Source organism: Neolamprologus brichardi, chromosome 17, assembly GCF_056152115.1.
Source record: "Neolamprologus brichardi isolate AB-2024 chromosome 17, ASM5615211v1, whole genome shotgun sequence".
In the NCBI taxonomy this organism is placed as follows: Eukaryota; Metazoa; Chordata; class Actinopteri; order Cichliformes; family Cichlidae; genus Neolamprologus; species Neolamprologus brichardi.
In genome coordinates, this window is record NC_142120.1 from 8525998 (window position 1) to 8539310 (window position 13313).

Here is a 13313-nt window from a genome sequence, read left to right on the forward strand (position 1 = left end):
CCAACCTGCATTTGGCATCCCATCTGGTTTGGACCCAGGAACTGCCAAACCATTTTTTCTTTTTACCTGTTTTATGGTCAAGGTCCCAAGGGAATGTGCCAAGTGTAGCATGGAGGGGGAAATTTGGCTGATATTTGCAAGATGCTGTGATATATATATATATATATATATATATATATATATATATATATATATATATATATGTCTTTTGATACGGAGATTAAGTTCTGTCATTTATTAATTGTCACTTCCTGCAATGGGAGGAGCTACTTGCTGCATGCTTTCATAAGGATGTAGCCACAATTGATGATATTTGATGCTGTTTTTTGGTTAGAAATACAACTTTCTTCTTTTTTTGTAGCTACCTTGGAATGAAATAATCCTCTCCTTTAATAATGCTGGGGCTACCAAAAGATAACTCTCATGCTGTAGCTGCTACAAGCTGATATGCATTGTATGAGTGAATTTCATAGATATGAGCATTATCAACAGTTTACAATTTGCTGGATGAGTTGAGCAATAACCTTTTATCATTATGCTGATAGAAGGATATTTTAGGGCATACTTGCTACTGTATAAACAAAATTGCTAGTAGAGGCTTGTAATACCATTGCTGAACTCTCAGTTTATCTTAGCAGCATCTCTGAGTTTTCCATCCTCCCTTTTTCTTCCTCTTTCCTCTCATCCATTCTCTCTCCTTTTTGTTTCGTCACCCCTGTAGAGATGGACCAGTTGGGCTGGAAGCTAATTTGAAGCCGATCAATACTAGTCTGTGTTTCTTCCTGTGTATCAACCCAGTCCAGTGCCCTTGTCTAACTGTCGGCAGAGAGAGAGGGAGAGAGGAGGGGAGCATCTGTTTTGTGACTAACGCCCTCTGACTGTAAATCTATGGCAGCCGCTAAACACCACTCCTCCAGCCATTGTGCTAAGTGCAAAAGACTATCTGATTGAATCCAAATTAGATTGATTTCAATGCCAAATCCAGTTGTTAAATGTGTGGACTGACAAAAAGCCCTCTTAGGAACTTGATTAACTGCTTTCATGGCATTTTAACTGATGTCTGAGGGTTTTTTTTAATTATAGATTGAATGTTTGGTTGAGTATGTACACACAGAAAACTAACAAATGTACTTTACGGCATACAAACACAGATGCTAGTGCAGTCTGCACACTAGCGCTGTGCAATACTGCAAATTTTGATATTGGTCCGATACCAAATAACTGCAGGGCCAATATTACTGATACCAATACTGATACTGATACTTTTTAACATGTAAATAAGAGGGAGGGGAGTTGTAAATGTATATGTCTCTAAAACAGTTTGGGTCACCTTCTGTTATTTAAAGTAATTTAACCTAATGCACTGGACTACATATCTAACTTAGAGCATAGATAATCGATCCAATCATGCAAGTATCAATACTATGGATATTGGGATCTGTCTGCCCACCTTACACACACACGCACGCATGCATGCAGCCTGTCCTTCCCTTTGCTTACACGCAACAGCACTGATGTTCAGAATCTGACTCTTCCCAAGATAAGAGCAGTCCCCTCCTCTCTTTTTCTCCCAGCCCCCTTCTCCTTAAACAGCCAATGAGGATGCCATCTATTCATGAGGTGGAGTAGGAGCAGCCATGTGTAGGCAGCCTGCCACAGGAGGAGGTGTGACTCCATGAGCCAAAAGTGTGTGTATGCACAAGAGTGTGCTCACACTGAGAGAGGAGGTGGTGGAGTATAGAGAGTGGAGGGAGAGAGTGTATGTAGGCATGCAAGTGAGACTCCAGGGAAGGAGTGACAGGCAAAGAGGGGAAGAAAGCCAGGTGCGTTTTACTCATCTAATCACTGATTCACACAACACAAAAACACTTACAAACACACACTCACTTCACAAACTGAAGGTAGTACTTCCAGAGCCTGCGTTGAAACAGTGAATTGAAACACGTGTGTGGTGCGCTCAGAGCGACAGAGGGGATCTCTGAGGATACACGGATGAGAAAGAGGTGTGGGGGAGCCAAGGAAGAGGAGCCCGCGTGTGTATCGCCCAAGGGGGAGTTCATACACACCGCAGACAGCACACACACTCCAGCGGGCACTCGGCACCGTTTCCCTGACAACTAGAATGGGCTGCAATTTGTGCACCTTGCAGAAACGGGAGGAACACTACAAACTGCTCTACGAGATCGCACAGGTAAGTGAGACTTGAAGGAGAGTGCGCTGGCGGCAGCGGAATAATCATTGCCATAAAGTTAATGACAAGCAAAGGTGACATTGTTAATGACGGTGTTTTTAAAGGGATCGGGGTCAGGGTGAAACAAAAAGAACCTCAACAACGAGGATAAACTCAGAAAATTGAGAGCAAATCTAAGAAGGGGGGTATAGGAAAGCAGTGGAAGAGTGGGAAACCCGGAGGAGAAGAAAAAAGACAGGGTGCATGAGAGAGATGCACAAAAATGAGTTTCTTCCAAGCAAACAGGCAAAGAGCCAGTGGGTGTATATATGTGTGTGTGTGTCTGTGTGTGTATTTCTTTACTCCATCAAAGTGAGTGAAGCTAGTTATTTCTCCTCAGTAGCAGGAGATGTGAGAACAAGTTCAGCTCTTCTTCCCGAGCTGGCTCCGGGGGAATTCATCACATCTCCTCTCACTGTGACTGTCTAGAAGCAATACAGTTCAAAGCACAGCCAGCAAATGTGTTCTGCTGTTTTCCTTTGTGTTGTTTGTCAGAAATGGACTTCTGTGACCTAACATATGATGGGATTTTTTCCTGTCTGCTGTCATGTTTAAAAAAAAGGAATTGTTCCAATTTAATGCTCAAGTGAAAGTCCTAAAATACAGAGTGAGAAATAAAACACACGATTAAGAAATTTTAGATACTAATGATGTCCGCGACTCTTTGGAAACCCTGCATTACTGTAAAATGTGGTGAATGAGTAACTTGTTATATTGTACAGTGCTTGGCTGTTAGACAGGGATTGTTAGGTGGGGTGAATCTGCTGAGGAAAAACATATAGCCAAAAATAAATATTTTCTTTGACTCATTTCAGCAGGTTTTAGGTGTTTAAGACAACTTTAAACAGCAAGTGAAGGTTGGATAACCTTGTAATTTTCAGTTGCACACTTTACATCACTGGGAGGAAACACGTGTTCTGGATCATCTCTTTTGTCGGGAACAGTGCTGGCAAACATCGGGCCAAAATTCATTCATCATTTAGTATCTTACACTGTTACAGACAGCAGCGAAACTAGATACAGCATGATGAGACTGAGCAGTGTTGTTGCATGCCAGTTCCTTTTGCTATGTAAAATATACTGTAATCATATACTATCATCCAAAGTGTCAGTCTGAAAATATTTATATATATATATATATATAAATATACATATACATGTGGGGTTCATACTTTAAATGTCAGCTTGTTGTCACTTACTTGATGTTAATGATGTTTAATGACGACAAGGCAGCCGTAGGCGTCTTTGTTATGACCTCTCTAAAATGGAACAAATATACTGTCATTAACGTAACTTTCCACCACCGCATGATGCTGCTTTTATGAGCCTTACTCACAGCGCTGCAATCTCAAGCTCGTTATGCTTTCAAACTAAATGCCCCCATGCTTTTAATGAGGCGGTGGATGTTTGCGTTGTCTGCCTGGGCGGAGTGCAAGAAAATTGGTCACGTCAATTTAAGAGAAACTCTAGGAGGTTGCGGCTGCTTTCGTAGGAAACTGTTAATGGACTTGCACATACAAAACAAAAGGCGTAGCTGTGATATGTTGGAACACTGAATGCAGTCAGTGCAGACAAGATGTAGTAAGCAAAATTATAAGATTATGAGTATACAAGCATTTAAATCATACCCAGTTGCTGTCTTAAAGGTGTTTATTATTTTAGATTAGAGGATTGATGTCACTCTAAAGTTGCCAAGCAATGTGGTGAGCGGAGCCCATATAAAGCAGCGGTCCCAAACCCCCGAGTCGTTTGGTACCGGGCCGTGAGAGTTGAGGCTCAGGTGTGAAATCCATGGTTTTCAGGGTTTTTATTGTTTTTTTGTTATATTTATCCGCGACACCTTAAAGGCCGGTCTGTGAAAATATTGTCGGACATAAACTGGTCCGTAGCGCAAAAAAGGTTGGGGACCCCTGATATAAAGTAAATGACTAGGGATTAAGTTGCAATGGGTGGGACTAAAGCAACTACCAATGAGAGTGCAGGATACCACTGATTGACATGTGACCTGATAGTACATATGTTACAGAGTTACCCAGGTTAGCCCTGCGACAGACCTGGATGGATGGATGGATGGATACTTAGGCAAGCAGACACTGAAATGTCCACAAGCAACTCCTTTCAAAGCAACGCAGGATGAGCGTGGACGTAGCATAATGCTTTCATAAAAAATCTAGCTGGAGTCTGATTCCATGCACAGATAACACCATCATCTCTAAAACTCTAAATTTATGTACACAACAAATAAGAGCAATATTATTTGTTTCCCTGTGCTTCCACTGCTCTTTGCTACTAGCAAAATAGCTGCGGTCTTAAAAACCTGTAAGAACAGTAAATTGCCAATAAAAGATGGACATCAACATCGTGACATCACCAACTGGTTTATGGAGAACCATTGAACCCTTTAATGCCCGAATGATGAAATAATTGCCAAAACATTCCTGACATAAAAATAAAAAATTAATTTTTAGCATATTTTCTTTTTCTATTTTTTGCAATTTATTGCTTAAAAACATATTGTGCTATATTTTTTAGGAAAAAGTGGCTTCAAAAATCCTTGAAGCCACAAAAAGCCTTGAAGTTGAAGTTTAGTATAAGATACAGAATGTTACTCCTCTTTGCAGTCAGAGGAGTAACCACGTCTGGCCATTAAAAAACTATTAGGTTTAAAGCCCGATGTAGGCTTGTTGTACACCTCACAATCTTTAAATTTCTTTTCAGAAGAAATTTAAAAAAGGAAAACTCCACAATTTCTTTTCTTCCTGTTTCAAATTCTTCTCCTGCAGTATTAATCCTGACATGGAGGGCTTTTTTCTGAGTGGCGACACCTATTGTTCATCGTCTACATTATAGACATGACATCATTCTGCTTGGCATAAGAGCAAATGCAATTCACTGATTATTACTGTTTTATATGACACAGATGCATTCATCCAAATGTCAGCAAGAGAACAAAACTGCATGTCTCCCAACACTTTTTTTTTTGATTTGCAGTCTAGGACTGCACCACTTTCACTTTTCAAAAGGTTAGCGTTGCTATGAATTAGCTTTCAAATGGCACCAAAAGGAAAATAAAAGAGAATAAGCCCACAGAACAGATAAATAAGGCATTTTTTAAATTTAGAGCGATTCTAATATAAATCACGCAATTTGCATGGGGATTGGCTGGAACTAACACAAAAAGAAACCCCCCATGCTTACCTCCTATTTCAGCATCACACTATTGCCTAGGTCCTGGCACCATGGCAGATGTCCAAGAGTAATATAAGCCCCCCCCCCCACTGTTAAACGCTCGGTGGTGTGCATGTGACAGTCGGCGGACACCTACAGTCCTCATTACCAGTGTGAAAGAAAGTGGAGGAAGAGAAAGATAGAGGGCTCACCAGGCAGTAAGTGTGTCAGTATGACTTTGTACCAAAACTTGAGGCTGAGGGGATTCTGCAAATCCAGAGAGACTCCTCAACAATCCCACTGTCTCTCCTCCTTTTATCATTCCAGACTTATTTCTTCTCCTTCCTATTTCATACTTCTCCTCTTCTGTAACCTTCATTAGTCCCGCTCTCCCTCTGACTGGCTCCCTCTCAGCAATCTGTTTCCCCCCTCTCTCCTTTTACTTTGGCACATGCACAGCACTGCAGACTTTAAATGTGTTTCTGTTCTGTTTTACTTCCAACAGTGCTACCCAACAGGACACCACCTGCTCATTAAACAAGTGAAAAACTGAAGGATGATTATAAGGTAGCTAAAGCGGGGCTTGGAACAGGTTCATAGTGTTACTGGACTCGTGTTTTGCATGAGTATTTTTGAAGATGTTGCGGTGCTATGTGTGTTGCACTTTTCATATTTAGTGGCCCTCTAGGTGGCTTTTGATTTTATTAATCAATTCAACTCGGTGTTTTTACATATATGCTCAAAATCACAAAAACAGTCATCTCTAGGTGTTTTATTTTGTAAGGTAAAAACACTAAGGGTGCAAAACTCCCCCAAATCAAGCGAAGCCCTATGAGCTAGCACTTGGCAACAGTGGGAAGGAAAAACACCCTTTTAAGAGGAAGAAACCTCTGGCAGAAACAAGCTTGGGGAGGGGCAGGGAGTGTGGGGAGGAAGACAGGACAAACAAAACACTGTGGAAGAGAGCCAGAGATCAATTATAGCTCATTTTTATTATGGAATAATGCTGTATAAACAGTGTTGGGGAGTAACGGAATACATGTACCGCCGTTACGTATTTAAAATACAAAATATGAGTAACTGTATTCCGTTACAGTTACCGTTTAAAAAGGTGATATTTAGAATACAGTTACTTTGTTGAAATAAATGGATTACACGGCGGTACTTTCCTGTTTCATATTGTGGCGGGTCAGGACTGTTTGGGTTTTGTTTGACAGCTACGTTCTGTTGTTCCAGGTGGAAGCGTTACGGTTGCCATGGTTACAGGGTGACGCTCTCTCTCTGCGTGTTTCCTGGGTGAGAGAGGCCTTTTTGTTGTTGTTGTGCTAAGCTAATAGGCAGAATGCTACCGGTATAGCTCTAAAGAATGTAGCATCATAGGCAGTGTAGTCCGTGCTGCAGGGAGAATGGACTGCCATACTCGTTATGTGTCTGTGAGCGAGGGAGGGAGAAAAAGGAAAAGTATGAGCTGTCATCGAGCAAAAATGGGAGCTGGAAGCATGTAAATATAATAATAACCACTGCAGCCAAGAAGAGTGCCTGACGAGCCCAGTTGTAAGTAAGCTATTAAGACTCGACTGTACACCGTGTTCGTGTTTTCCTCCAAAAACAATAAGTTCCGTTGGAGTAGCCTTTCAACGCCTCTCTCTGTCTCTCGCTAGCAAAGTTGACCCAGACAACAAAGTAAAGCTATTTTTCGGCTACGAGCCCGACACAGAACCCACCGTATTAGCCAGAGGTCCCTTTACTACGGTTCGGAGCCGCGGACCTTCAGTAACAGTAATAAATCACAGCAATAGTACATTCATGTAGTTGTAAACAGCATGATAATATATTAAGTAATCCAAAGTATTCAGAATACGTTACTCTCATTGAGTAACGTAACGGAATACGTTACAGAATACATTTTGGGGCATGTATTCTGTATTCTGTAATGCAATACATTTTAAAAGTAACCTTCCCAACACTGTGTATAAACACATAGTCATTGAAAAAAGGTAACATTACTCCTACTGCAGTGTAATTAAGAGAGGATTTTAGGGTCACCCGATCCAGCTCCAACGAATTTCTTTTCAAATTTTGTCGTAGGATGTGTAAGTAACTATTAGCTTTGTTCATTAACTTTCTCTTAATTCAGATCCGGAAAGAAGCTTACAAATCTTAGTGGACCAGCTCAAAAACAAAAACGGTATTTGATGCTATGACTTCAATCTTAGGGAGATAAGTATGATCAGTTATAAAGAACTGGTTATGCTAGTTTTAACTCTCTTTACTCCTTGAAAGTCTACTAGTAGTATTACTGTTGTATTTCAAGCCTGTGCATCAGAAGTTAGTGAAGGTGGCCTCTGGCTACAAAACTACACTACAAAAAAGTCCCAGAAACTATTCTAAGGTTGTCAAACCACATCTTTACTGATATACACTGATGTGTAAAAATTCTCCATTAAGAGTACAGGGGAGACTGTGAAATGTCATCTTTATGGGGGAAAGAGTTAAAGGTCTAATAATAACTTCCTTTCTTATAAGAAGTTAGGAGTCAGATTGCCAGCTAGGTCACCAATTATGTCTGTCACTACAACACCAAGCCCATACAACCACAATCTCCTGGTGTGACAGAGCCTTTAGGGACTATACGGACGAAACTCTTACAAAATAGATTGTAGCTATTTTGAAGTTATGGTAATGGCTTGCCCCTGAAAATGGTCATATTGTATAATACATGGGAACAGAGGACTTCAGAACATTTCATTTAAAAAAAAAATACATAATAGAGCATTTTAAAGGCCAATTCCAGATTTCAGCCTGCAGGCTTTGCTGCTGTGTGTTACACCAGTGGCTATCTGTGTTCAGACAGCTGCACTTTTCTGACAGGACTGCTGGCTGTTCGACCCCAGCTGCCCAGCGGCCGCTGGGAGATTTATGACTTTCGTCAGACAATTTACAATTCAGTGTTTCATTTGTAATTTTGTGCATGAGTGTGTCTGCACTCTCCCGCCACAGGACTCTATTCACTATGTTGCAAATGCCATTCTGCGAATTTTGCTTGTGGCTGTGTTAAATCGTTCTAAAGCCCCTGGCCTTCAGACTCTCATAGGGCCTGTGCGCTTTGTGCTTTTAGTTGTAGCAAAGTCAGCACTATTTTACCAGACAATACTGACTGTATATATATATATATATATATATATATATATATATATGCAAATTTAACTAACCTGCCTTTTTTTTGTTTTGCTTTCTTTGTCCCACCCTGTGATTGTGTATTCCACCCTAATTTCCACCTGTATTTTTATCACTCAGTCTTCCTTGTGTGTATTTATAGCCTCACGTCTTCCTCCATCCTTTGTCAGCTTGCCTGGTGTTCCTGCCTTTTTCCTTGCCTGGCTTTGTTGATCTCACTGTTTGTCACTGTTCTTTGTGCTTACTTTTTGTTTTCATTTTGGATTTTGCCGTACCTTATCCCAGCTTTTGTGTTTTCCTGGATTCTTGATCAGGCCCTACTAAAGATTTTATTTTCTCAACATGCCTGTCTGCGTGTTTACATTTTGAGCCTATTTTGAACTGTAAAGCACATACCAAGTAGTTTGCATTGTTTTCAATTGTATTTGCACACAGAGATGACGTACATACATGAGCAGGATGCAAAACTCAAAAAGTCACCTGTGATTTCATTCAATGAAGAACATTCAGCCCATTATTTTTATTTCAGCCCAGTGTAATGAGACACTTAACTTTTAATGGCTGATACACGTGTATTTCTATTTGCCACTAAACTATCTATAAGAATGCATGCTAGCAAGAAAATAGTAAAGGTTAATTAAAATTACAGTTATAACAGCTAAGTATAGTTAAAGTGTGGTTTGGATTAGTTAAAAACAAAGAAGTCTTGTAGATTAGATGCTATTTTGTGAACTGTCCATGCCATTGTTTTTCCTTTATTGATACTGCACTCTTGAACCTGTAAAATAACATGGGGCAGTTACTCTGCATGAGTGCCTTCATTTAAAATAATCACACCCAGCAAACACCCCTGAACTGAAGGTTCTGTGGTGCAAAAGCAAGCCTGCAACAAACGTAGTCAGAAGGGCACTGTGCTTCAAAGAGTGATCCAGACAAACCCACTTTTACAAAGCAAGAAATATTGTTCATATTATTGTATTAAACAAAGCAAAATGTATTTTCTCATACAACACATCTCTGACTGACAACTCATGAGGTCATGAGATGGTTGTAATCAGACAACCACCCAGTCGGGGAATACTCATTTTTTCCAGTAACCAGTAATTACTAGTTGGTAACTGGTACCAGTTGGGCCAGTGGGCTTATGTAAAAGGGGCCTTAGGTAAAATTCTGAATATTAAAGGTCACAGGCACAAGTCCAGTACACAGTGAGCAAGATGTTTTCTTTTGTCTGAACTGATAAAAGGAACTACTACTAAAAATAATACTAGAAAGTCCAGTCAGGCAGTGATGTAGAATCACAGATATTAGCACTTTTTTTTTCTTTTGGGAACCTAAATGTTTGCTGAGCACTGGTATAATAAATAAGCTAGAAAAACAGATGATACCACTGAGCAGTAAATAGTCATTCAGAAAAGCCTTTTAACAACAGAGAGAAGCAGTACAGTACGTGAGACTTCCATACCGTTTACACCCTCGTTATCGCACTTCATCGTCTCGGTTATAGCACCTTGAAGTTACATTTGTGCATTTTCCCCTCCTTTCTAACTAGGGCAGCCTTTTTTGCAGGCACACCCTCCAGAGACAGATGCTGTGCCACATGTCCAGCCTGTTAGACAGCATGAAGGGGGCTACATATTCACCCCTTTCCTCCTGCCACCACCTATGGTATCCAGCGAGTGCCACAGAGCAAGCGAGGGTGTGGTCAGACCCACACAGCCGTCACCTCCATATGGCCAAATCCGACCTCAACCGTGACTTCATCCCGCCGGTGTTGCCTGCGAGGTCGGAGCTTCTTCTCAACCAGTGTAGCGATGTTCATAGGTGAACATGATCAATGAAGTTGTACTAGGTGGAATACACATAACATAGAGGTCTGGGATTTACTAAAAGGTGGCATCGGTGATGAATGTAATCTTCTGCTGCCAGGCCTCAACTTTTATTGATGCGTTTGGGCCAATAAACAGTTTCCTTATCAGAGGAGCACAACACACATGCTTCTTTTGTCTATATCTGTCTCCTTGATGGGATTTCGAGCTTTCGCAGGAAAGTATCGGCTGAACTGACCTTTCCATTTTTTTTCTTGCATTTTTTGGGCCCAACAAGTTGTCTGTCTGACTGTGTGGGTCACTGAGTTTGACCTTTCCACCTGTGACTGTAATTCCACTTGACAAGTCTTTCTCTCTCTCAAACACACACACACACATGCACAGTTACGTTACAGTTACGTGCACTTGCTGTGTGTAGTCAGAAAAAGAGAGGTCTCTGTGCTGAATCAGTGTGTACCTGCAGGACTGACAGCTTTTATGATCTGTCAAATTAATTAGCAAGACTTGAATTTCCAAAAAAAACCAAACAAAAAAACATGTTAATCTAGCATTATGGAAATGAACTCTGCTGCTAAAGACAGATCATCTGGTGTCTTCCATCATGGTTATAGTTGCTCATTGGTGCACAGCATGGTGATAATACCACATGATTTAGAGGTGCATATGGCCTCGTCGCTGGCGCTGTGGGTAGCACGTCTTCTGGTCGCCGGCCAAAAGTGGAAACAGGAAACGGGCGATCATTCTGTGCCAGTTTAATACAGTAAACAGCGTCCTTGTGTCGCACGAGAAACAAATGAAATATGTGGGATATCTTTGATAATAAATATAAGTATAAGTATGTGTGTCTGTGTGTGAAGCTCAGCAGATTGTGGTGGACTGAAGCATAAGCGCATTTAATGTTCCTTTTTCTTTCTTTGTGCATCTGTGAGCAAACACGCTTTTGTCCCTGTGTTTGTGTCTGAGGGGGAGTCACAAAGTCAGGGGAAGACAGGTCCAGTGTGCGTGGTGGGGGAGGTTGCGGGGGCAGTAAGAGTTGTCGTTTCGCACCACCGGCCAACAATCTCCCCCTGTGTTGGCTCTGATAAGCCCAGGATGAAAGCCCTTTTTGTGGGCAGAGTGACACTCCTCGCCTCCCTCCCCCTGCAGCCCCTCCAGACGAGGCAAAGAACGCACACATGACGCGCGTACACCCAACTACACAGCACGGAGGTAGATATGCCTATTTGCGTATCACGCAAGCAGAATCGCAGAGGCCATCCATTCACCAGCTTTACTGCGTTTGTTCCCCTCCGTTTTCACGACTGTGTAAAAATGTCGTTCAAGCCCTCAGCATCTGACAAGAGGACTTATCAGTTGTTATCAGCCTTTCCCTGATTACCATACTCACTGATCAGCCAAGTGGCCTGGACAAGATAGAGGGAAAAAAAGGGTGAGGTGGAGGTAAAATTGGAAGGGGAAAGCCAGCATGAGCGAGAATGAGGCAATTGAAAGCAAGGAAATGTGAGTTGTCCATCAATAAGTCTCCAAATTCTCCTGATTTTTTCCCTTGTTAACCTCGCCCTCTCCAAAACACATAGTGTCACCCTCCTCCTCCCCCCATCACTTATCAGTCACCAGACACCGTTTCAAGTCCGTTCCGTTTGGCTGCCCCTGTCTGTCTTTTTGCCTGTTTGTCACTGTCTTTCTATCCGACTCATTAATACACTCTGGCATAACCCCACCGTCGGAGGTGGCATGGATTTTCTGTAGACCCTGGAAGGAAGAAGATAGCAGTGGAAGACACAGTAGCAGCCTGTCATTCACGTGTGGCACAGAGAGCCAGTAATTTTGTCTAGTCTCAGTGTGTGTGTGTGTGTGTGTGTGCTGTCAGCCAATGACTGTTATACAGTCTGAAGTCAACCTTGTGCCAGAATAACCCAATAATACACCTTATGGCCACACGCTGCAGGCTATGTTTTGTCAGGTTAGACAGATGTTATGACGAACCATCTGGAGCTGTTATGGATATGTTGCAGGCGTTTGCTCCTACACACTGCTGCGAAAAATGCACACATACGCGTGAAATATGCAGAAAATACTCCTCCAGACACTCGGCTGTCACAGCGGGGTGGGGGTGGGGGGGCACTGAAATGCAACTTCTGAGACATAAAAACCTCACAACCTTCATATTAGTGTAAAATCTCTCTCGGTCTTTGGAGAAGTTCATTGGCAGAGAAGGTGTGATTCTCATCTGAGACCAAATTTAAGTCATACTTTTAATAGTCAAACATCCTCTTTTTTCCCTTTAATTTCATTGCCGGGAATTTCTCAAGCTCGCGGGATCATAATATCCACTGCGATGTTTTTCTTTCACGGCCTCCGTGTCGTCTGCTTGGCAGCACGGTGTCTGCATGTGTCTCGAAGACGCTGCTAGCGGCGTGCTTAAAAATGCAAATGGACTGTTATTGTTTCACAGTCAAGTGCGTTTTGAACCCACGGGGTGTATCCAAGGTCCAGGTGGTCTAGAGGGAGATTAGGTTACAGCTGGGAGATGGTGTTGAATTCCCACTTAACCAACTCGGGTTTAGGAGTCATTAGGCCCACTCAGAGCCTGGCATCGAGTCCAGTTACAGATAGAATAACACTAAACCATCTGCATAGTGGGGGGGTGTAACGATAAGCCTTATGCTGAGATGGGAAATGCCCTCTGGATGGCAGAGTGGCCGAAGCTCTGCTGTTGTTGTTGTTGTTGTTTGTTTGTGTGAATATATATTAAGAGGTGCTTGTTGTGATTAGGGAATGTGTGTCAACCAGTCTCACCAGCTTTTGTGCTGTAATACAAACCAACTCTCTGTACAGTTAAAGGCTTGTGAAAAAAGTGAAAAACAGAGTTCACTACATCTGCTGTTATTGCAATGACAGATAAAAAC

General features: G+C 41.9%; 1 protein-coding gene across 1 annotated transcript in view; it reads left to right on the forward strand.

Annotated features, from left to right (window-relative positions):
* Positions 1-1696: 1696 nt before the first annotated feature.
* The window catches only part of pdzrn4 (PDZ domain containing ring finger 4), a 44377-nt gene continuing 32760 nt past the window's right edge, over positions 1697-13313 (forward strand). Inside the window, exons 1-2 of the mRNA XM_006780633.3 lie at positions 1697-1823; positions 1962-2191. Of these exons, the coding sequence (XP_006780696.1) occupies positions 2123-2191 (69 nt within the window). The 5' untranslated portion in view covers positions 1697-1823; positions 1962-2122. The remainder of the gene's footprint in view (positions 1824-1961; positions 2192-13313) is intronic.